The sequence below is a fragment of the Salminus brasiliensis genome, chromosome 19 (assembly GCF_030463535.1).
Source record: "Salminus brasiliensis chromosome 19, fSalBra1.hap2, whole genome shotgun sequence".
In the NCBI taxonomy this organism is placed as follows: domain Eukaryota; kingdom Metazoa; phylum Chordata; class Actinopteri; order Characiformes; family Bryconidae; genus Salminus; species Salminus brasiliensis.
The window spans coordinates 19954195-19979121 of record NC_132896.1 but is presented as its reverse complement, the minus strand read 5'-3'; the positions used below and the strand labels follow the sequence as shown (position 1 = coordinate 19979121).

At 40.3% G+C, this 24927-nt stretch overlaps 1 protein-coding gene across 2 annotated transcripts in view; it reads left to right on the top strand.

The window, feature by feature from the left end:
- Nucleotides 1-24927, top strand: part of gria1a (glutamate receptor, ionotropic, AMPA 1a) — a 125350-nt gene that overhangs the window by 20240 nt on the left and 80183 nt on the right. For both annotated transcript variants that reach the window (XM_072663427.1, XM_072663428.1), the window contains exon 3: nt 15434-15673. In XM_072663427.1, coding sequence (XP_072519528.1) covers nt 15434-15673 — 240 coding nt within the window. The remainder of the gene's footprint in view (nt 1-15433; nt 15674-24927) is intronic.

The window sequence follows — 24927 nt, the reverse complement described above, 5'->3', positions numbered from 1 at the left end:
GTAGCTAAGCAAGACTACATTCCCAAGAGTGTGTTTTTTTTTTTTTTCTATGTGAGCATCTATGCATGCTGATTTGGTTTGTGTGTGTGTGTGTCTGTGTGTGCATGAGTGTGTGCAGCTGTCAGGGGACTGGGGGAGTTTGGGGAGAGAGCAGAGAATAGAGGATGAAGATTTGAGAGGTGGGGGCTGTCCTGCTGCACTCTCTGCAAATTGTCTCTTTTCAGAGACAGACAGATTATCCTCCATCAGCATGCGCCGCAAAACAGTGCATGAAAAGCCACCTGGGACCTCCAGTGACCCCCAGGTTCCTTACACAGGAGAATTGGGGATGAGAAACAAAAGACGGAGAGATAAAGAAAAGGAGAAGGGGGGGTAGATGCTTAAGCTCCAAAAACTGCTGGAAGTGCTACCCTGCTACCTTGGCCTGGCAGGAACTCTTCCACAGTGCAGTGTACATCGAATAGATGTAGCGCTTGCCTGTCAAACATATCAGTGAAATATAGTGAGAGCAAGAATGACAGCATAATGAGAGCAACAGGTCGAGATGCTGTGAGAAGTAGGTGGGGGAAGTCTGCCGCCTCTTAGGAAATACAATTTGCGAGAGCAGAATCCTTAGGAAAAGTCTAAACCTTTCTGTGCACCTGCATATCAGCGCACAGCACGCGAAAAGAGGCAGTGAAAGGGAGATAAAGCTCCTGAGATCTGTGGATCGGCTGAGAAATATTCAAGTGTGGACAGGTCAGTTATTTCACACCAAAACTGTGTCCCTTTCTTTGCAGCTGAGAAAGTTTAACTGTTAAGTAACATGGTTAAAATCAGGCTGATCTAAATCCATATGTTGGGGCACAACGGTTGTGTGACTTCTTACAGATTACAGTACATCAGAACTTAAAGCAGCATTATACAAGAATTGGTATTTCTTGCTCCTGGGCTCCCTGTACAATCAGAAAGGACTAAAGCACCACATTTCTGGACAAATTCAGAGATACATGAGAGCTACAGAACTGACATCTGAAGTGAACGAGGCATTTTACACAAATATGAAATAAGTCACAGTGCATTTAGTTCACCTAAATGAATTATGTTCACCTAAAGTAATTTAGTAACTAAATAAAGTAGAAAAATAATCAAACTAACTGCAATGAAATACATTCTCTGAACATATACACTATATTGACAAAAGTATTGGGACACCTATTCATTTTTAGTTCTTCCAAAATGAAAGATATTAAAAGAGAGTTTACCTGTTTTACTTTGTTGGAGTAATTATCTCTACTGTCCAGGGTAGGCTTACTTTTAGATTTTGGTGCATTGCTGTGAGCATTTAATTGCATTTAGCGACAAGAGTATTAGTAAGGTCAGGATGTTAGATGTTTACCTCCCCACGTCAGTCCCCAACTCCTCAACTCGTTCCCCCAAACTTTTGCACCATCAATCCCAGAGAACACAGTCTCACTGCTCCACAGCCCGATGCTGGGGGGCTGTAGCCCAGGCCTAGCATTTGGCATAGTGCCAATAGATTCGTGTTTATGTCCTCCAGAGAGTCCTGTTCACAATTTCAGTGAGATTCATCAAAGTCTGAATCCGTTGGATAAACGTTGTACCTTACAACCTCTTTTCCAAGCCCATCTAAAATGGAATATTTCAGTTTTGCCTCAGGCCTGAGGCATGTGTTTGTTGAATGTGTTTGTTTGTTGCGGCTTGAGTTCTGCATTGTAAGAGAACCTTGGCACAATACAGATGATGGCTAAGACTGGCGAAGACCTAAGTGATGACACAGAAGATGACCTTGACATAGAGGCAGGAGATGACAATATGACTGTCACAAGAAGAAAATGAGGGAGTGAGCAAATATGGGGCAGAAAGGCCAGAATCATGGAAAAGCCTGTTGTGGACAAAAGTTCATGGATTCATTGTCAAATGTAGTATCCATGAATTGCAGTCTACAATTTCCAGGCAAATCACACTGCCTCTGAATTTCTGCCAAAAGATTCCTGATGGAACTAATGGCATACTGTCCAGCAGAATTACCTGCTGGCAGCTGTTCCTTCCGAAGATAACGCTTAGTCTGATTGAAGAACCATTGTCATTTTGATAATGATGAAAATGTATACTTTTGCTGGTTCTTAAAAACAATAGGTGCTTTTAAACAAGTGCTACACTTCCGAAATATCCATACAAAGGAGGCCAATCATGTTCTCTTCTAATGGATGATCAACTAAAACAATTAACAAAGAAAAAAAATGTTGTTGGTGATGCACCCAACTCAAAAAGCCCTAAAGTGTCCTCTGTATCATCTACATAGCCTTTTCTGAACAGTACATATCTAGTAAGTAAGGGAGGCCTTTTCTGAAGGTCAAACCCTATGCTGTCTTAGTATAATGAATTTGAACTGTGTCAGAATGGTTTGGGCTATTTCTGCTCTATTTCTTCTATTTCTCTTAAAACATCTAGTCGACGCACTTGTAGTGCAGATTTTTATATTAGAGCCTTTTTGGTGAGCCATTCTAAGCAAATATTTCTGAAGCAATTTGTGTGTCGTGCAACCTTTTTAAAAGAGCCCTGCTTTGCTTCAAAGCACATAGTCCTAAACACCACAAGAGGACCAAACAACTTAATCATGTCCAAAAAAATGTTTATTTGGAAGCAGTTTTATTCGAGGAAAAGGTTTTTAAAACTTTTGCCTGTGTTCAGAGATCTTGCTCTCAGGGTACGCTGCAGATTTCCCAGTATTTCCTGGAGAAACCACAAGCTCAACAATATCCATCAGGCCCAAGAGCACCTGCCTTGCAGACTCATCTTCTGGGATCATGTGTCCTACAGCAATCTTACCAAACTTCAGTTTTCTTGAACATTACCACCAACTGTTTTTTTCTGTTTGCAGATGAACAGGGGACTACATGAGGTTTATTGTTCTTCCCAAACAAAATTGGCAAAAATACTATCTAGAGAATCTCTCAACAAAACCAGCGTCTCAACAAAATCCAAGTTGTCTGTCGCTACAAACGGAACTGTGCCCAAGCAGACTGCCAAAGCAGAGAAGCAAAAAAATCATCCTGTTCTATTGTTGAAATGTCCAGTAAAAGAGGACTTCATCATATCCATAATACTTCACATCATCATCACACAGGATATATACTTGTATACACAAGTATACTGAGGACAATATTGAGTGAGAGCCTGGGGGGCAAATGGCTCAAATTCCAGTACAAGCTTATGGTTCCTACGTGAAGTACCAAGAGGATTGAGAACTTGAATATCATCTACATGTAAAGTTAGTGAAAATGTGATATCTTTACCTGAAAAGAAGCTGTTTCCTATGAAGTGATGACCATCCTTATAGGATTCGAAAAGCTGCCGTTTACGGCACTTTTTGTCTGTGATTTTTAGTGATTTTGTGGCCTAGCAAGGAGCTGTTGTAGGGATCGCAGAATAGGAACATACTGAAAAGGCTTTCCCTTTTTTGCATCAGGAATGTATTCAACAGGTTAAACAACACTGAAGTGATCTTTATAAAATGACCTTTCCTTATAGCTGTATGTGATGTGTTTACTGCACTAATACTGACAGTTTCTTTAAGGATTGACTCTGACAAACAGCAAGATTATGGTTCTGAAACACTCCTGGCAACCTATTTTCTGTGAGAGGCGCGGAAGCAAAAGTTTAAATATAATGCAATTCCTCATTTTTTGCTATGGCTGGAAATTCTCCAATTTCAAAAACAATGAAGCTAAAATGTCCACAGTAGTATAAATCAAGTCCTTCATTTTGTTGTGTGTCTTAATGTGAATATTTAACCTGAGATTTTAATGTAAATGTTAATGTTACACTCTTGTACTTTTTTAGAGTTGGCAAATACACCTAATTTAAAATTACTTAATGATGTGGGTTGTGCTTTCTGAACACATTTGAGTGAAAATCACAACCAGAAAACATACAATACATTATTTTAGCCGAGTGTTGAAATGATCACAATTGTCTGTTTCCGATGAGGGTTGCACACAAGTGACAACTAAAAGTACATATCACCTCTTACCATGTCAGGTGGTGCATTATTGATAATTGAGAAAATAACCCTGTCATTGCAATATTTTGTTTTGTGTGGACATCGTGAGTAGACCTCATGGGAAAATCCTAAACAGAAATGTAGGATATGGGCACTTTAAAAACAAAGAAGTAATTTGGACATCAAACATGTTTTGGCGGACCAGCTACCTCTGGTGTAAGCGGATAACGATGCACATTAGATTTTTTGCCAAACCCTTCCTTTAAGATGCTAGAGCAGAGTTTTGAGGATCCAAAGAACTGCAGCTTCGTTGAATTGGACAAAATCAGTGCTTGGCTTAGCAACTTTCCTATAACTCTTCAGAGATTTGCAAGCCACTGAGAAGTGTACGAGTCTGGACGGTGGGTGTCCGCTGGAGCCAAGCCATTGCCATGGCAGCACTTGCAGGCCAGACGGCCGGCGGCTCAGCCTCAGTCAGACTGGAGAAATAGCACACGTAGCCGCAGCCGGCTGAGTGGTAATCAGCTCGGCTCAAAGGCTTTAATAATTACCTCTCTGCTGTGTCTCATTTGTAAGGAAAAGGGATGTCTCTCTAAACCAGACTGAAAATGCCTTTATACTGCAGTGAACAGAGTAGCAAAGCACACCAGATGCACTCTGGATTCAACCACATCAGACGGAACCTCTAACATCTTTAGAGGCTGCGATATATACCATTAAAACATCCAGTTTGCTGTCAATCTCTCTGCACCTTTGCCTGAGACAATTCCTGACTGCACCTCCCAAGTCCCATTCTACAATTGCTGGCCTTTATTCAGAATGCAGTCAATCTATTAGTGTGTTCCTTCATAGCTGTTGCCAGGTTTGGCATGCTTTACAGAACAGTGGCAAAAAAAACAAACATTCAAAATAATTAAAGAAATTGCACACTAGTTTAAAGTTCACTGCTCATGATACTAATTTAATATATGCTAATCAAAACAAGGCAGCTTATAAACAAACTTGTTAGATTTACCACCAAGAAAGATTACACAGCAAATAAAACAATATCCAGTCTGTCTTAACAAGGTGGCCTTTTCTTCACATATGAAATAAGTATCATTTGAAATTAATAACACACTGTAAACTAGATGTGTCAAACTGAGTTCCTTCCTGGACACAGATCTGCAGATAGCTCTCCTTCTTTTAACCACAAGCTTGCGTTTCATGTCCAGACCTTACGTGGATATACTTTGGCCTGAATTTAATTCTATTTTTCACTAAAATGTGTCCCTAGGGGGACCAAATGAGATCTGATTGTACTTTCACTTTCAAAGCAAGGAGTGGGTAAGTGAGAGTAGTCCATCCATGTGCATCTACCAAAGAGAAAAAAACAAACGACAGAGAATGCCGTCTTAGAACAGGTACAAAAACCTTTTATTAACACATGGCAAATTATAAAAATGTGCCGACTCATTGTGGCATTCTCAGGCTAGGACACAACAAATGGCATATGGGTACAAACCACCTGGGAACACATACACACACATGCTCCCCTATTGGTCAGGAAAACAAAAATTCCTAGAAAATGTACAGAAAAGTCAATATCCTCATTCCAAACCCAGATACTTCATAGCTATGAGAGTATAAATCCCAAGTGTTTCCCTCTGAAGTAGTTGCTTTAATCTGTTGCCTCCCCAGTAGATTTAGGAATAACCTCAATGGCCATTGCTTTTAACAAGCCAGAGCTTGGGTGCTTAGCTTTTAATGCATGGTCATGGGATAGTTAGGGTTTCTAGTAATTACCAACAAAGTAGCACTTTTATGTTCAGATAGTCTGTCTTCAAACCTCCTTTTTGTGCAACCACTATAGAAACGACCACATTCACATTTAAGTCTGTATACTACAAAGGTGGTTTTACAATTAGAAAAGACCAAGGCCTGAGTAGGCCGCAGTGCATTGGCACATTTGTATACTTTACCTTGTGTTAATAAAGACTTTTATGCCTGTTCTAAGACAGTGTGCCCAGGAGGTTTTTGCTCTGGGGTAGATTTTCTATTTTCCCTTATGGATACACATGGGTTGCACTGCTTTCATTCTGCCAGCGCAAAGCCCTTACTTTGAGATTGTTGTTGCACACATGCCCGAGCTCCTGCCTTTTGTTTTTTTTACTTGTGTGACTCCTGGAGTGCTTCTTAGTTAATGCTTTTTACTTTCACTTGTTTTTAGATTAGTGTATCCTGCCAAAATTGGAGAAAAAAAGACCTTTTGCATCAATGAACAATTATCTTCTGTTGATGGTCAGCACTCTACAGACACATTCAGGCTTATGCAATTGTTTGCGGGAATAAGAAACACGTTCTATTCACCTCTGAATGTGGTTTCACTGATTTGATCATAATCTGATCAGAATGCGTAGCGATTGAGGTCAAGTAAAATACAAACAGGATTTGATTGACAAAATCACACCTTGATGCTGTGCCTAAACAGCAAATTAGCTGTTCTCATGATTAGCTGTGTTAAATGATTAGCTATGTTTAATGAGGGAGAACTCAAATCTTTGCTAAGTTGTGACCTGGAAAAATTCTTTTACCAAAAAGAATGATGGAAAAGCTTGTCCAAACCATAACAGTTGCGACAAAAGAACCGATTTGTGGGTGGAGTTGTAGTATTTGCGAGTTAGGTCAATTGTAGGTTGAGTTTTAAGCAGGTGGTTTTGAACCATGAACAGCTTCGCTCACACATGCACCTAGTCTCGAAATATTGGTTTTATGCATGACCACTTGTCTGAAATTAGAAACTGGATTTCCCAAAAGCCTCTTTCTCATAGACTATTGTTAAATGATAGAGCAAGAATTAAATTAAACACTGTGGGTACCAGTTAGGATTATCTTAACTTAACAAATAATGGTATAGGAAACTGGGCCCAGAACAATTTCCTTTGGAAAGGTTCTTTAAGTGCAAAATTCTATTAAACAAACAAACAAAAAAAGGAATTAAGGTGGTGTGAGACATGCACTTGCATTCGATTTGTGGATAGGTGTCAAGTAAAAACTAAAAAACTAGAAACCTTGACACTGACATCACTAGGGCTAATCAAATGTTGGCCGTCATCCCAAATCCAAATGCTTCTTGTCTGAATTTCAATGTCTGAAATTTTCTTTGTAAGTATGCTAATTAAACCACTGAGTGCCATGCTAAACTTAATCAGATCATATCTGATATAAATTCAGATTCTGGAGAAGAATATTACTGTAATTAAGTGTCATATATATAACAGTAGAATTTATGAAACCAAAAATTTGAGTTTGAGAGTTTGGAGCGTCTAAAAGCTTTGTGGCAACTTAACAACTTTCCTAACAGTCTTCATTTAGAATAGGCTAGTCTGGCAATGGGAAGCTGTGGAGGAACGAGGCCAGCCTATGGCAGGCAGGGCAGATGCTGGCAGGGCTGGAGCTGTGTGCTTGATTGGAGGGGCCAGAGTTGGTCTTACCACTCCTGCTGCAACCCCCTCCAAGCCCACTCCACTAACACAAATAACCGCAGGCGGCCAGTCTTCTCCTGTCACTACAAGGGCTGATGACATGGCCATGTGTTGCCTGTTGGGGGTGGGCTTTCCAAAACAGCAGATGTTGAGGAGAAAGAACTGCAGAGAGAGATCTGCTGTAATCTCACAACCGTTTACTACTGTTACTTAGGTCAAGTTAGCGTGCCAAGCAGAAATGAAGTGTCCAAATAATTCGGTTTAACCAGGTTGTCTTTTTTTATTGTTGTATTTTAGTGATTGTTGACAAAGCTGTTTAGAACCTGCTTTGCCTTCAAGGTTCGATCGAGGTGCTTTGGAAATCAGTGCCTTTTGAGCTGTTAAGCCTTCCTGGGCCTAAGGTCTTTCACATTTGTCGAAGCAGAGTGGCATTAGCCACTCACGTGGTAGCAGTGACACCCATTTGTATTTGTTTGTGCTGAGCAGATTTCAGTGTATTCAGTAATTATTTCACTGTTGATTCTTTGCAGCAAAGTGTATAGAGATTGAAATTGATCTGCATGTAATTTGGCTCTAAAAGCATCTTGATGCCATAAAGTATCTGACAGCATGAAACAAATCTTTCCACTCTTATAGTGAATATGACTTTTCTGATAGTTTAGTATTAGATTAGTCAAGCAGAAGAGGATACCGCTGAGTAAAACAACTGATATCAGTGTAGAATGGCAACTGTGTAAAGATATCATAAAGTGCATGGATGTTTGGCAGACCAGATTTGGAATACTGAGCTGTGCAGCTGTGCAGCTTTAAACAGGAGTGAAAAGTGTATCTATATATAGATAAGCTTCCGGAGACATAATTAGATATCTGCGTGTTTAAGGTGGTAGTAAGTTCAGTCCTGCAGATGGTGCTGCACGAGGATGATCAGGCTGTAAATACCTCTAGGTTTTTCGACAGCATTCATTTGGCTGTGAAGGAAGTAGCTGAATTTGCAGATGTTTTGATGCGTACGGTCATACGGGTATACCAGCAGTGGCAATTCCAGTCTACAGGAGTGATGGGTTTCGTGGCTTGAGAATGAAAATTGGTTCGCTTCCAGGCAAGAATTGCTTCAAGAAGTCAACACATTTTCTAAAAGAACAGCTTATTACAAAATGAAGCCTCATTTGCGTATTGTAAACCTCTGTGACATCAGCATTGTTGTTATAGTGATTAAGGAACAGTATGTTTTGCTGCCCATGCTAGCTTATGGCATGATGCAGCCAAAAGTATGAACTCTAAGAAACCATTTCAGTTTAGGCACACATGACATATGGTAATGTGTGGAGACTGATCTGATGTGCCATATGTCTTCAGTAATGGCTAAATCAGAGGGAGGCACTCTCTCTCTCTCTCGCTCTCTCTTTTTTTTTTTTCACTCTAACTCTTTCTCTCTCATCACAAACAGAATTATAGCAAGAGTCATCATCAGCTGCAGGGGAAGCAGCTCTGTATGATAAAATCACATCCTATATTACCTCTGAGCTCACTGCAGCTCCAGCATCGTACACTTTAATATACTGCAGCCCAGCAACGCATGCGTGGCTAATCATACGGTTAGAATAGCTTAAAATAAATGTGTGTGTGTGTGTGTGTACTACTCCACATTGCCACGTTGTACAGAAGTTATTTCAATTCTGCCTGATGAACTCTATTGTTCAGCTTTTGTTGTTGCATGTATGTATGTGTGTAGCCATAAGGCTCTGTTAAGCTTATTCTAGGGCTGAATCCTGTATGGAAATGAGTTGCAGTTAACATGGAAACAAAACGCTCTTCTTGTGTCACATAACACAAGTAATCAAAAAATACCACTATTTGTGTAGATAGATGAATTGGATGCCATGCAAAGTAATACCAGCCAGTAGAGGGTTGCAGTAGTCAAGTCTCAAGATGACAAGAGATTGAACAAGCACCTTGGTAACCTCTCTAGGAAAAAAAGAATCAAATTCTCAGGCTGTTGTAGAGGAAAAATCTGTGTAGTGGAGTCAGGGTTGCAACATGAGTCGAGAATAACTAGTCATCCACAGCTACACCAAGGCTTCGTGTTTCGGCACCTAGAATACTCAGGGACTTCTCAAAGTCAAGATCCTGTAGTTGGGCCAGGGATGTACAGCAGCTCAGTCTTTCTGGAGGTGAGTTATAGATATATAAGTGAGAACAGAAGAGGACCAAGCACAAAGGTTTGTTGGACACCATAGGAGAGTTTGCATGGAGCAGATGTGGACTCCACCATGAAACCTGGTGAAAACGTCCCTTCAGGTGCAAACCACTGCCATGCAGAGCCAGTGATTTCAAGATCAGACGGGAGTATTGTGTGGTCGACTGTGTAAGTGGGTACAGAGAGGTCAAGAAGAATCAGGACTGATGACAGTTTGGCTGGTCTTGCTGCATGGAACTTCTGAATAACTGCTGTGAGTGCAGTTTCTGTAGGACACGCTGGTTTGAAGCCAGACTGGTTGGGGTCCTGGAGGTGCTTCAGAGTGAGAAAGAGGCAGTTGATTGCAGACAGAACGTTCATGCATTTTTGAGAAGAACGAAAGGTGAGATACTGGCCTGGAGTTGCTGATGTGTGAGCTGTCTAGTGTTTCCTTCTTTAAGATTGAGACCACCTTAAATATAATTTGTGATCTGATGACAACGAGCTGTTGAGGATGGTAGTGATGAAAGAAAATGGTTCTGAGCGGTTGTCCTGAACAATGTATGTGGGATGTGGGTCTTGCAAACAGGTGATTGGATCATTTAATGTGAAAATATGTAGGACATCATCTGTGGAAAGAGGAGAATTTATAAGTCAAAGAAATAGGACGAGGAGGATGGTGTCTGATGGGAAGAGTGGCGACGAGGGGAAGGGATCAGTGGATCTTTTACAGAGCTTCTGTAGAGCGATGACTTTACAGCAGTAACTTCAATTGAGAACATAGAAAAGATAGATTGGTATGAGCATAGTCTTGCTGTGATTTTCTCCACCGTCTCTCAGCCACTCTTACCTCTGTTACTGCGTAGAACACCCGTTAGCCATGGGGCAGGTAGGGAGGATCTTTCTTGTCTCAAAGAGAGAGAACAAAGAAGGTTAATTGAAGAGGAGTGTGATAAAAGGAAAATTATTTTAGCAGTTTCCAGGGAAAGAAAAGAAAGAGAATGAAGGTGTGGACGGGTGGTTATGATAGTTATAGAGAGGGAGAATGTGAAGGATAAAAAGTGAGGATCAGAAAAGTCAAGAGAGGTTAGTGCCAGGCCCTGCACTGGGACAGGTCTGTTGACGATCGTGTTTGCTCTGTGCCTCGGAGGAAACTGGTTGAAGGTGAGACTAAAAAATGATAACAGGCAACAGACTCTTTTGATCTGTTCAAAGTCGCTGAGGAGAATGAGTGTGGCCTCCTTGCCAGAAACACCAGGAGGACAATAAATAACAATAATACAGAGTTTAGTGGGGAAAGATACCAAAGCTGCATGGCTGTGTTCAACCACCCCACCAAGCCATTAGGCAACAATGGAAAAATGTAAAGGCAGAAGATAAGGCGGCCAGAGTGTCTCCCTGAGTTCTCAGGAGTAATTCACATCTGTATTAGAGCCAGGAATTAAGTAAATGAATGGATGCAAAAGCTGCAATGAAATGTGTATTCTGCACTGCAGACAGGCAATTCCAGAGCCCCTCAGCCATCATGGTCTGAGATTGTGATGAACAATAGATGATGGGGCAGATGATGTTACTTGTTTGTATGTCAGCGATTGTGGAATTGAGTGTCATGGGGGGTTTATTCAACAGTTATTCAATGGCCATTAAAGCAGTAATGAAAAAAGTTGGATAAGAATGAAGAACGTGACAGATGTTGGAAGAGTCTGGTCAATTTCTGAAGATTAACATGACAAAGATGATGTCCAGCTAACAGACATGCCTGTACTGGAAAGACACTAACCTTAAAGCTGATAGTCCTGCACTTCTAATCCTCACACTTCAGCTAACCTGAAACAACAAATTATTACCAGGCTCTAGACTAACCAAGACAGATTTTAACATGATGTACTTAAAGTACATTAACCATCTGGAGTCTGTGAATGCACCGGTACATCAAATGCAATGTTTTTAGACTAATCTTCTACTAATATCTTATGCAATAATACAGAAAATGAATATAGTTTAAACATTTCTTGAGCATGTAAAGCCCACTTTTTCCATTGCTTCTCATTTGTCCAGGTCATATGTGACTCACATCTGTCAACATACTCGTCTCTTCCTCTCGCTGTGTCATAACTAGTGGATTTGTGTCTCTGTCATCTGCCTCCCATCTGTAATTGGTGGATTTGTGCATCCGTCTATGGTTTTGTGTGAACCTGACCAATGGACACTCTGCCTCTCGCTGTTTATGACTTGTTTTATTCATACATTCCAGTACTTTTGTGAACCTAAGAACCTAAGAGGCTGGGGTTCATTCTTGGTCTGGGTGACTATGCTGTGCTACGCCAATAAGAGTCCTTGGGCAAGACTATTAACACTACACTGACCCACCTCTGTAATATGAGTAACCTTGTAAGTCGCTAGTAATTGCTAGTAATATTATTGCCGCCCGAATGAGAGTTTCATCACTGAGGAGACATGTAAAATTTTTATTACAGACACCCACCTGATAAACGATTTCAACAGGAATAAGGCTTAACATACATTAACATATACACACACACACTCACTCACATATACACACATCTTTTAACATTAAACATTAAATCAACATTTACTGGTCTGGGCTGAATTTCCTGAAAGCATTTGATGACTCTAATATATCATATATGCTAATATATGAGCAAGCATCATATTGAACTCTTTCTACAAGTTAACATGATGTTAACACTAAGGTGCTTTTGGAAAACTGCTAAGATAAAAGATAAAAACCTTACATATGATATTTCTTTCAAAGATGCCTTAGATGTACACAGTACTGTGTATAAGAAGATATGTCAAAAAGTGTACCGTTTCATATTTAAGTTTCATATTTATATTTGACTTCTTGTGCATACTGCCAGATAATCATTTCACCAGTTTATTTTAGTTAAATTTGTTTTTTACCGAGTTGAATCAAGTAATGCTGACAGCCTTAAAGTACTCATACACATGAGGCAAGCCAACTATGCCAACTACAGGAGACAGTAACATCACACAGTAATTCCCATTCAGCTGTGTTTGCCTGCAATGGTTGTGTTTTACTCTGTTGGTGGTTAATGTCGTATTCTTTTAGCCGTAATTGATACCTTACTCTAAAACAAGAGGAAGACATGAGTCACAGCACACGAGGAGTGCACACAAGCACGTGCCGGACGGCACTTCCTGTCCTGCTCGTGGTGGGGCGGTCGGTTTGTTGGACGCCGGCCACGCCTGTCTGTCCTGCGGCCTTTGCAGCCCCTCAGTGACCCCCCTGCCGGGCCCTGGACCCTGAGCAGTGAACAGACTGCAACTTCAATCTGTTTGGTGTGAGCGCTGAAACGCAAGGCTCGTGGCTGGAGTAAAAAATAACCCCTCGGCAGGGCAAAGATAGCTGCGAGGAGTGCCGTGCCGCATTCAGAGCGGACCTAGTGGGAAACTGGTTTAGGAAATGGGTTTGAAAACAGATGGTGGCCATTTTGCCGCGGCGGGGGAGGGCACGGACGGAGATATTGAGCGGAGAGAGAGAGATAGAGAAAGAGAGCTGAGGATGGGCAGAGGGAGAAAGGGAAGGAGTAAAGGGAGAAAAGCATCCTGCTGTTAGGAAAATGTCAATGAAATCCTCCTCTGTGTGTATTGATTAACGTCCCCCTCTGCGAGCCCCTAGCCTCCACAAACGCACAGCATGAACCACTTCACACTCACAGAGCAGCCATATTATCGCTTTTCTATTTATTCCTATTGAAATGACGTTCAGTGTTGAATGAGGCTCTTTTATTTCCATCCTGCCAGGCTTTATGTGAACATTTAAAGCAATATTTTAGCAAAAATAAATAAAGCTAATTAGCGAAATTATTTTAATATTTCATCCAGATGTAGTTAATTAGCTATGACATGTTTGACGTCCAGAGTTTGTCTTTATGTTTGTGCTGGAGCTACAAGGCTAATATTGTAGCTTATCACCTGCTAACTAGAATTTAGCTTATCGTCTGCTAACCAGAACAGTGTGAACTGCATGCTTTGCTCTACTTAGTTGGGGAAGCACCCACTTCAGTTTCATGTCTTTAATTATCCTCTGTTCAGGGGTTCAGCAGCATATTTCAGTAGAACCACACAAATTAATATTTTACTATGCTGAATATTTCAGTTTCAGAGCTAGACGCTGTTTCTTGGGCTCAAGCCAGCTCACCTTTGTCACACACTACTCTATCACACTGCTAAATTAATGACTGGATTTGAACTGGATTTGGATACTAACTCAATTTAGTGCACTTTTACATTTGAAAGTAGACTATTTTACTTTGGCCCTTAAACCCCTCATCTACTCATTTTCATGATTCTAGCACGGCCCTAAAACACAGCAATGCCTGTGTAACTCAGTGCAAGTTTGCTGGTCGAACCGGACACACACTAGCTCATTTAAGCTCCATGCTCAACATTTCTTTGCTTAAAAACAGTGTGGAAATTGTCTGTTTTGTCTTGTGTGCATCTCCTCACATAACCTCAGGATAACACCTCTGCCTTTAAGTTCAGAAGGTGGTGATTTATGCAAACATACGCAGCTTCACCAATGAGCTTGGAGCTTCTCCAGCTTCTTACTGCAATTTTCCGTTCCACCTTAAATGGTGCAGAGCTTACAGGAGGCAGAGTGTAACTGCAGCTCTGTTTTAAGGTGGAATTTCAGCTTCGTTCTGCTAGATAAGCGCACTGCAAACTTTTTGTTGTTTATTTGTTTAAAATTATACTTTAAAACATTTTATAGCAGTCAGATCCAGCGAATACCTGACGTATTCTCAGTCATTAAGTATCATCACTTTATTAATAAATGCAAAAAAACAATTACATAAAATTACAAAAACATAAGTACAGCCGGCTCAAGATCTATTCTTGTCTTTTCAATCTGAATCTTTTTCAATGGCACACCCTTATCGTTCTAATTGGGCTGCAGAAATATTCAGTACTAAAATATACTTTTATAGATATTTAAAACCAGTAGACAGGGACTTTAAAGCAAGCAAATACCACAAAAAAACTAAAGCAAATGTTAGGTGGACAATTACATCCTAATGTCTATATTTTTAAAAATAGACAAAGCACTAGTATGTTTGCAGCGTCATAAACCATATAAGCAAGTCATGTTGAGATTAGAGATTAGAGACTGGAAGATTGGAAGAGTGTAAGATTCGATTACTTACGTGAAAAAGTAAAGACGCAAACACACCAAATATGACTTATTTACTAAAGTTGGGGTTAAAAGTGGTGAATGTTTTGCTTCAATAATGCTTTATGGCAACTTTATGTTGCAGTTTTATTTACCTTAAAATAGCATCTTCAGAATCATTTTGAAACTTCACTGACTTGTAATAGAGAGAGAAGCGTCTCTATTGTTGGCACTCCGGGCTTGGAACGTCTGTTAACTGTGCTGTATAACGTGCTGTATAAGCTGGGTTTCGTCGGGCTAGACTCTACTTGTGAGAACTGCGTAATGCTTGCGCGATCATACTCCTGTTAAATCCTGCAATAATACACTATTGCGAGAGTCAACATGTTTTTTTCACTTTGGATGGTGGTGCTGTATGTCTCCGCTCATAAAATACATCTAAATACAGCTCAAAGCGTGATTTGTAGTCTCTGCTGTGAAGTAAAAGTAAATTACACTCTCCATCTGTAGGGGGAGCCCATGAGTAAAACAATTCTCCATATTGCTGCTTTAATTATTGCTTTATGATGCTTTATGAGGAATTAGCTTTTTGTATTTCACACCTTATGTGTTATGTCCTTCTGTTGCAGTTTGTTCACAGTTTGCAAAAGGAGTATATGCCATCATCGGTGTGTACGACAGGAAGACGGTGAACATGCTGATGTCGTTCTGTGGCGCACTACACGTCTGCTTCGTTACGCCCAGTTTCCCCATCGAGACCTCAAACCAGTTCGTGATTCAGCTACGGCCCGAGTTGCAGGACGCCCTGGTGGGCGTTATAGAGCACTACAAGTGGAGCAAGTTTGTCTACATGTACAGCTCAGACTCAGGTGGGTACTAATATGATGTCATCTCATCTCAGCATTGTTTGGATTTTGTCAGGCAAGTCATCTTTCATCTTTTTTTGGAACAATTGGGAAAATTATAACCGTTGGACATTTCAGAAGGCCATTTTCATCCATTATTTCAATGTTTTAGGTTTAGGGATCTGACTTTACATATACAAGATACACAATATGTACGAAAGTATTCAGACACTCCTTTTAATAAGTGACTTTAGCCACTTTACAGTGCATCTATTACTGGCCCAGGCATGTATTAATATATTAATCGCCATAGAAAAGCATTGCCAGTAGAATAGTGCGCTCTAGAATTCCTCCTGTAAAGTTGCCATTTTGAAGATAGAAGGTTTTTATGTGACGGAGACGATATGCATTAGTGTATGATACAAAAATATAGCTCAGTCTAGTAGCATTTTGTGTACATGTAGCTGCTGGCTTAAGCTGTATTCACACAATATTTTTCATATGCACAAAAAAATGCATAGAGAGCCATGCAGCTTTGCCATCAGCGGCTGGAGTCAAAGAGATTGAACAATTGGCCATGCTCTCTCTGGGTGGGTGGATAGTACTCTGTCCCACTCTGAAGCAATGTTAACTGGCACAGGTTCCTGGCCCGGGGCTTTCCTCCGTGTGTGTCAGCTGCCGGAGATGCCGCATTGACAGCAGTTTGAAAAGAGGCGTGGATGGCTTTGCATGTATTAGAGGAGTCTTCAACCTCCTAGTGTTGGGAGCATTGCTAGTGCTACGGGAATTATGAAAGGGTGGGTTAATTGGCAACTCCAAATTGGAAGAAAAAGGGAAAAACTCGATGAATATAAAAAAGGAAATAGATAGGCATTGCTGGTCTGTTGTGGGCATGTCTGTGGGTGGAAATCAATGCAAGCTGGTAAGTCATTCAAACATGAAGGCTCATGAGCAGAAACTGTGATGAGTTGCTGATCTTTTCATCATTTCAAAGACAGCAAAAAAGCTGATTTTTAGTCATACCGGTTTAGTCACTGTGCTGCTAGGTCTTATGTAGTTGGACAGTGCAGCTCTGGATGTGAGCTGAATGCTGCGATTAGTGACTCACTGAAGCCTCTCCCAGCACTGCCTGTTATTGGCTGAAGCATGGGTACGTCAGACTATGTTCCACCTAAAATTCATCTCTTGTGAATGGGCAACACGTGATTTTAATATGTTGCCACGCGCCGGTGTCCGCTGTCAGTCAACTCATCATTCTGACTGAAATCAGTGGTAAGCGTTTCGTTTTTCACGCATACAAAAATACCCTCATGAACATGGCCATGGACGTGGCAGCTTTCCTCACACTGTATTGGTGAACAGGTTTAACTGCAATCACTGTGAATCAGCTGTGTGTATGTGTGTGTGTGTATGTGTGCATAGTTACGAACAGCATGCTGTTGTGTGTGTTCACGCAGAGTGAGCACATCACTCCCTGGTCTCTGAGCTTGTTTATGCATTTGCTCTGTAGCTGTTGGTGACAATGAAATAGTCCTCCCCGAATGCAGTGTCAAGCTGAGACAGTACACAGAGCACAAATACAAATCCAAATCCTAATCCAAAACCTCCCAGTAAAGGCGCAGTCACACCAGCTTTCTGCAAGTAAAATTTCTCAAGCAAGGTGACTCTTGTCTCGATGGAATTGTCCCTAGTGAACGGTTTTGCATTGTACACTTTTGTAGCAAATAAATGTAGCAAATTCATACCATCAACTGTATACTGCCAGTACTCCTGCTTGTACATTCATTCATTCACTGTTATTATTATATACATTACAACACTACACGGACACAAGTATTTGGACACCAACACGTTACACCTACAGGAGCTTTTATGAAGTCATTCTAAATCCATAGGTATTAATATAAGTAATTAATACAATCTAACAGCAGGTTTGGAGCTCTTATGCACTGTTCTCCTCAGCACTTGGCGACCCCGCTCTGTAACTTTATGCGGTCTGCCACTTCCTGGCTGAGTTGCTGTGGTTTTCAAAATGCTTCCGCTTTCCAACAATACCGCTCATTTTATCGTGGAATATCTAGAAGAGAAGAAATATGATGAACTGACTTGTTGCACTGGTGGCATCCTATCCTATTTTATATTTTATAACTATTATTTTTATTCCCTTTATATATTATATATATATATATAATTATAATAATATGTAATTATATTCCTTTTTTTGTCCTTTTGAATTAACACTTTAATATCCAATCTGAAGGTAAAACACATACAATTCAGACTAGCAAAGGCATTTGGCAAAATGACCTTGTGGAGTGTTTGTGCTGATCTTACATTTGTGTCTAGTACTGTTTACCCTAACGGGGCAACTCAACTGAGTGGTCACACACACTTTTTGGGATAACATAGGCATATCGTTTATTGCTGTGTCTTGAAAAATATGTAGAGTTGTCTGTATAAATATCTGAAGAGTCATGTTAGCCATGCTTTTAGACAGTGATATCCTTTTACGACATTGCCACACATTTATTTAAGTGTTTACAATCACTCTAACACAGAAGATTTTCCTTGACATGGGTCATTTCAGACCACAGTCCTTTAACAACTCTAAATAATGCCATCTTACTGGCTTTCCGAAAGCTAACGCCTGCCCCATGACTAAACTACATTCTAAGCCCACCCTTGCCCCCCTTTGCCAGCCAATCTATTTGTTTTCTGCATACAAAGGAATCCCATTTGTATGAGTGCACCTGCTCTAGAAAGTGGCAGGCAGCCTCTGCTGTGTTGTGCTCCTCCTCTTGCAGGTAGAGTTTGACACACCTGTCAGCACCAGGTGTGCCAGACCCCCCCCCAGCCCCACCATAGCCGATCGGCTGCAGCGGCCCCATAATGCCGCCATCTGTCACAGGCTTTCGGCTCGGCCGACCATGACTGGAGCTGGACGCGCCCTGCATACTGCGGGGCTTCTTCAAGACACAGAAGATAGAGATCCCCATGTTGAAAAAAACTCTCTCTCTCTCTTTCTCCCTCTCTATGTCTCTCTCCCTCGCTGTCAGTCTCCGTTATTGTCCTGTACTCACAATAGGATTGTGTCAGTGCTGGGCTATCGCGGTGGCTGGGGGTTTTGATGTATGTCTCTGTGCAGGCCACGGGTGTCTGGCTGATGGTTTTATCAGCTGGAAGCTGCTAGGGCTCTGGGTTAGGACTGTAGGGCCATTAACTCTCTGTGACTGAGTGGAACCATATTGCAGGAATCCATATTGCCAGGCTCCTGTTGCCTGGTTACGGCGCTGCACTGTCCATGGGGTTATTTTAAGTCTTTTAAGGAAATGCTTGTTTGTGTAGAGGTCTGTACGCGAGGTCTAACGCTCGAGGCTGCTCGAGTGCACGTGTGTGTTTGTGACACAGATGTGAATGCTGTCAGCACATACAGTACTGCCTCCTATAGCTGGTGAGCTTCTCTCTTGTAAAGGATAGGTCATGCTTTCTCAATGTCAGGCAAGGAAAGACACGTCCTGTAGTATGGCTGTAAGAAAATATTGAAGTATTGTGGTGATATGGTTTGTGAGATTGTATCAGTTCTCTAAAATGCAATGTTGATTTTATAATTAATACTTTACATTCAAATATTTGTGCTGTGTTTAATGCTATAGCTGTAAATGCTATAGATATTACATATTATAACAGTTTTCCTAAAAAATGTTTTAAAATATCACAACAATCTTGCTTATATTATCGCAATCCATTGCAGTATATTGAATCATAACCTATTGCCAAGTTCTTGCCAAGGCATCCCTATTCTGCAGCAAATGCGGTTATTTGGTGCTACATAATCTTCCTCTGTCCTCTGTGGGTGTATTTAATGTGCCACACTTCTCAAACACTCTACTACCCCCCCAAGAATTTTATATGACATTACACAATGTGAATGTGAGTGCTATTTTAAGCCAAATTTGTTTCAGATAATAACAGTTTTACATAAGTTACAGCGGTCTGGGGCAATCCCTTTCAAATTGCACATTTTGTTGACAAGTGAAAATACAAAATTCTTGAAAGAAATCCCGTAAAAGACACTAACATAAATCTAAAAAAATGCACATTTTAGGCATAAAAAATCTATTTTATATTTAATTTATATAGTACTTTTGCACATTATTTCATTAAATTTTTTTAAGTATTAATAAATTTTCAGCCATGAAGACAGTGGGTGCAATCCAACTTTCCTTCTATATTGTATTGATATTAAACATACTATGCTATATATTAATGTGGTAGTCCTCTTCAAAGTGAACCTCATAGGCTATTCAGAGGGCACTCTACGAGATGCTTAGAACTTTAATACTGTATGTAAATAATCAGTTCATAATGCCCTGAGAAGAGAAATAATAAGTCATGCAATGACCACAGAATAAGCATAGAACAACAGCTCAAGCTGGACACAGACTTATGCATAGAAAAAAATCAATATATTTTTTTCTCCTCATCTCAGTCCAGTGTTCTGTCACTTATTTTGTGTTTGTGACCCAGATTTTGCTTCTCACACTGTCAAATGCTGAATAACGATTTGAAAGTTTTTGTATGGCTGTAGCGGTCATCTTAGGGACTGTGTTTAAAAAACATGTCTACAGTATTGTCTCTGTGTGGTGATGTCTTTTGTTGCCTATCCCACTAATTAAATGAGACATTTACTCTTGCTCACACTGAAGGCAGTAGAGCAATAAATTATGGCAGGTCTGCTCTTCCTGTAGCTGTGGTTTTAATGCCGGCTCTGGCAACAGCTGTTTCTGTTTGACGTTAAACAAAGGCCGTTAAATTCGAGTGCATTTCCTTTTATTTTGGGTGCCGTTCCAGACATAAAACAATCTTGAAAAGTCCATTAAACCTTTCATAAACAATCCCCCCATAAATGCTCACTGAGGCTTATTAATGTCTCCCTGTAGTCCTCACTCAGCCGCAGTGTAACTGCTTGTGGAAAGGCGATAACTTTCCTTTTGTCGCCTAGTTGACGGCTGTGTTGACTCCGCGGATATGAGAAAGGCTCAGAGTTTGTTTCTTTTTGCAGTTTCTGGACTTGTGGATGAATTACCCTGTGCATCACACTCACAGACAGTTTCCGAAAGCTGTTTCTGAAAAGGTACGGTGGGACTTTCAGGCAGATGTGCTGGGAGCTGACCATGGTGCTGAAGTACTCTGAGTGCAAAGACGGTCTTTACACGTTTGTGCCAGATTCAGATCCAGAAGCTGTTTGTTTAACATGGAAAAAACATTCTGTCGGTTTCTTGCATCAAGTTTGAACGAAAGGCTATAAAATACTACAATGACAGTATGTGTTGTTTTAAAGTTTGCCAAAAGAAACTACTTAGGAAGGAGCAGGAGGGACAGTTAAAGAGCTGCATAATGTAAATGCATAATTGGCTGGCACCCAAATAGCTTTGTGTTACTATGCAGTTTGTGCAGTTATTATAAACCATGAGCCAGGGTTCTTCGTTTCTGGGCATGAAGGGCCAATGTGCATCACTGTTTGGTGTTTTCTCCTTTAAACACACCCCATAAACCTAACAATTATAAGTTGGGTTGAGGCAGATGTATTTGAAAAGAGAAATCAAGGAAAATTGTTGAGTCTTTGTAGGACCACTGTTGAAGGGAGCATGTCTGAAAAAGATGACATGATAAACACTGATCAGCCATGACATTAGTTTCTAATGTTAAGTAGTTCCCCCTTGTGCCGCCACAACAGATCTGACCATTCGGCATGGACTCAACAAGACCTCTGAAGGCATCCAGTGGTATCAGGAACCAATGTCCTGACCCAGCCGTCAGCCATGACAGTTTGGTTCTTGTCAGAATGTCTACGATTTTAACACTTGCCCATTTTTCCCTTTTTTTTTAACACATCACCTTCAGGAACTGAGTGTTCCCTTGCTACCTAATACATCCACCCCTTGACAGATACCACTGTGATAAAGATCAATCAATGTTTTTCACTACACCTGCCAGTGGTGACAATGTTATGGCTGATGGTGTAATTTATCGCTGTAACAGTAGCATATTATCACATTGTCCTCTTGGTTGGAGTATTGTGGCCTTTTGTCCCTCAGCTCTGCATTCCTGTTTCATTCATTGTGTTAATTGGCTACAAATGAAGAGCATCAGTAGTTAGCAAACTGTGAATAGAGACCTGTGTTTGGTAAAGTGATGTATTTCAAATATTCACAGGCATCAGTCTAGCTCATAGGCGCATATTATAAGAGCTTATTTCTATGGTAAGTGCATGTCTAACTCACTTGCTTAACTGAGGTATGTGGTGATGTTGAACATTTTTAGTTTGTAGCTTTGGGTACTGCTAGAGCGTTTTATAATTTTGTGGTTTAGCAAATAGCATTAAGAAAAGTAAAATCACTTTATTTTTAATTTTTAAATTAATTTTTAATATTAACAGTTCCTATAATGAGACATTCTGGACTGATTGATTTAGTTTAGTACAGACTTTTCTTAAAATGACTGTTTTATAGTGTGTTTAATATCTTATAATCCAGTCTGACTCTCCTCCCTGACCATTCAGCTCCCAGTTTCTTAACAACACTGCAGTCTAATCACTGTATGTGTGTGTAGTGATGCACACTTTGGACTGAAATCTGTTGTTGTTTGTCGACTACTGATGTAAAATAACTTTAGACAACTTTAGACAAGACCGTTCCACACCACAAGGGGGGGGGGGGGGGGGGGGGGGGCGCTAGTCCGCTGCCAGTTTATTGGCATTCATTGTGTTAATTGGCTGCAAATGAAGAACATCAGTAGTTGGCAATAACTGGTGATAGTTGGTGAATGTACAATAATTTGTGCTTGTGTAGCGTGTGTTTGCGTTAGCATTAGCGTTTGCCCCCACTCAATTCTAAATGCACTCTGCAGTGCTAGTTTAAAAAACAAAGGAAGGTGTGCGGTTCTCCCGCTGGTGTGTGTTTCTACAGTAGTTTTATACTGGTTGAGATATTATGTACTGTTTTCTTGTTCCACTGTTAAATAGCTCCACACTACAGACGCTACACTCTTTTATTTACCTTCTGAGAACTCTCCCCAGTGCTGCTGGCTGGGCAAAAATGTCCATTTATGGCTCTATGAGGACACCACACGGTGCTCAGAATACTGTGGTTAAAATAAAGATTCTGAACTGGATTGGGAATAAAATATCCAATACCTGAGCCATTATAATATGCCTGGATTGGCCCTGATCCATTGGAACAGATTGAAACATCCCTAATTTTTATATACATGAATTTGTTTGACAGAGTGGATTTCAGTTGGTGAAATAGCTGATAAAAAAAAATACTTGTGAAAAGTGAGATGAATATTCTGAGGTGTTGAATGCCTGATTACTATAAATTATCTGGTCTTGACGTTAGATGAATGGATTACTCAGCTTGTATTCATCTGAAGTAGTAGTTTGGCTCTCTAGTTTGGCTGTAGCTGAGCTGTGTTTTCAGTTGACCAGTTTGTAATCACAAAAAACAAAAAAACTGCTGAGGTTCCCTAAGGTGACAATGAAACATGAGATGTGTACAAGCTGAGGCATTGCTGGTTCTGTTGGTGTGTATTTCGTTAGTACTAAATAATTGGTTATTTGTCTGCTGGGGTTGGGTTTTTTTGCCTCTTGCTGTGTTACTGTGTCTTTTTTTTTTCTTTCTTTCACGAATGTAGTCTGTGCATTAGTCTCTTTAGTAGGTCTAAAAAACATTAGTCACCTCTAATCATTTATCATGTTGACTAATTACTGTTTACAGCTAAGCATGTCAGTGTGTTTGATGGATGCTAGACTAAGTACAAAGCAACATTGGTGTCAAGGTAAATAAGCTCGCACTAATTCCAACAAGTTAATCGCATACCCTGACATCATTATGTCTCTAGCCTATCACAGGGTTAAGATTACTTAGTTTAGTGTTCGTGTTTTTGTTTTTTTTTGTTTGTTTTTTTGCCCCCTTGTCTAATTTATCCTGCTGCCAGCCCTGGCATAGTCCCAAACTGTTGATTTGAGAGCAACATTGATTCTCTGCTCATGGGTTGAAATGAGGACAGTAAACAGTGCCACCGTTGTCCCTCAGTGCTTCTTACTTACATGTCAAAATTTTGTCTAGAGCTGTACCTGTGCTCTTAAAGCAATCAGCAGCTAATCAGTCTGTGGTTTAATAGCTATGCTGCAGCTGCTGAGAGCGTTGTTAGCGGTGTGAAATAATTGTGGCCAGTCTCAAGAGAGAACTGATTGGTCTGGTGCTGGCTGAATTAGTCTGGTGCTGGCTCTTCTCTGTGCCTGTAAATCTAATGCCAGAATCAATGGCCTCACTAATCAGGCCCTATTTCCTGCAAGTAATTAAACAGACTCTTGCTCCTTCTGTCCATTTCCAGTGTTCTCTGTAGTGGCTGTAAGAAGTGCTTTACTGCATTCACAGTACAAAGTGATCTCAGAATATAAATAATACAGTATGTAAGTAAAATAAAATCATGTCTACAGGGATGCAATCTATCTTGCTGCAGTTGATTGTTAAAGGCAGAATCAAATTTACACAGTTTGCTCTGTACCTGAACTGCAAGGGAGTTAGCAGTGAAAGCTAATGGCCACTAATTAGCATTGTGCCAAATAATTTCCTAAATCATCACATACCTGCCCCAAACCATGATATTAAGTAATATATAAAGTCATTTTAGGCAGTTTCCAGCTAATTAGGTTATAGACAATATTAAATGGACATACAAAAATATATATATTTAAAATTATATTTTAAATATAGCAGCAGATTTTAAAAGCTGCTACCCAAATACTGTTTCATACTTTGAAACAGTACTTCACCCTTTGATTGTTTTTCTGAATTTGATACACTTCGTCCGGTTAAGCAGGACATATTACACTCTTTGTAATAAAACTAGCAGTTGGTCAGTGTTCTTTAATCCGTTATGCTTTGTTATATACTGGCTAATATGTTCCTAATAGGACTACAGAATATATATTTTCAGCAGCATTATCACAGCAGCAAAAGGAAAATTTGCACTGTTGTCATTTTCTGTAACAGATCTACCAGAGATTGTATATCTTTGTATTTATCAAGATCTCTTTTGGGAAATCCCCAATATAGTGCAGCACTAGTTATAACGGTGGGCAAAAAATGTTAGGAGCCACCAGTGGTTCAGAGGAGTTAAAGAGATTATGCACTGATGCTATCCACCAAGATATGCTCAGAAAAGCATTTTGTGTATCATGACAACTACATTCATCATAATGCAATAAAATT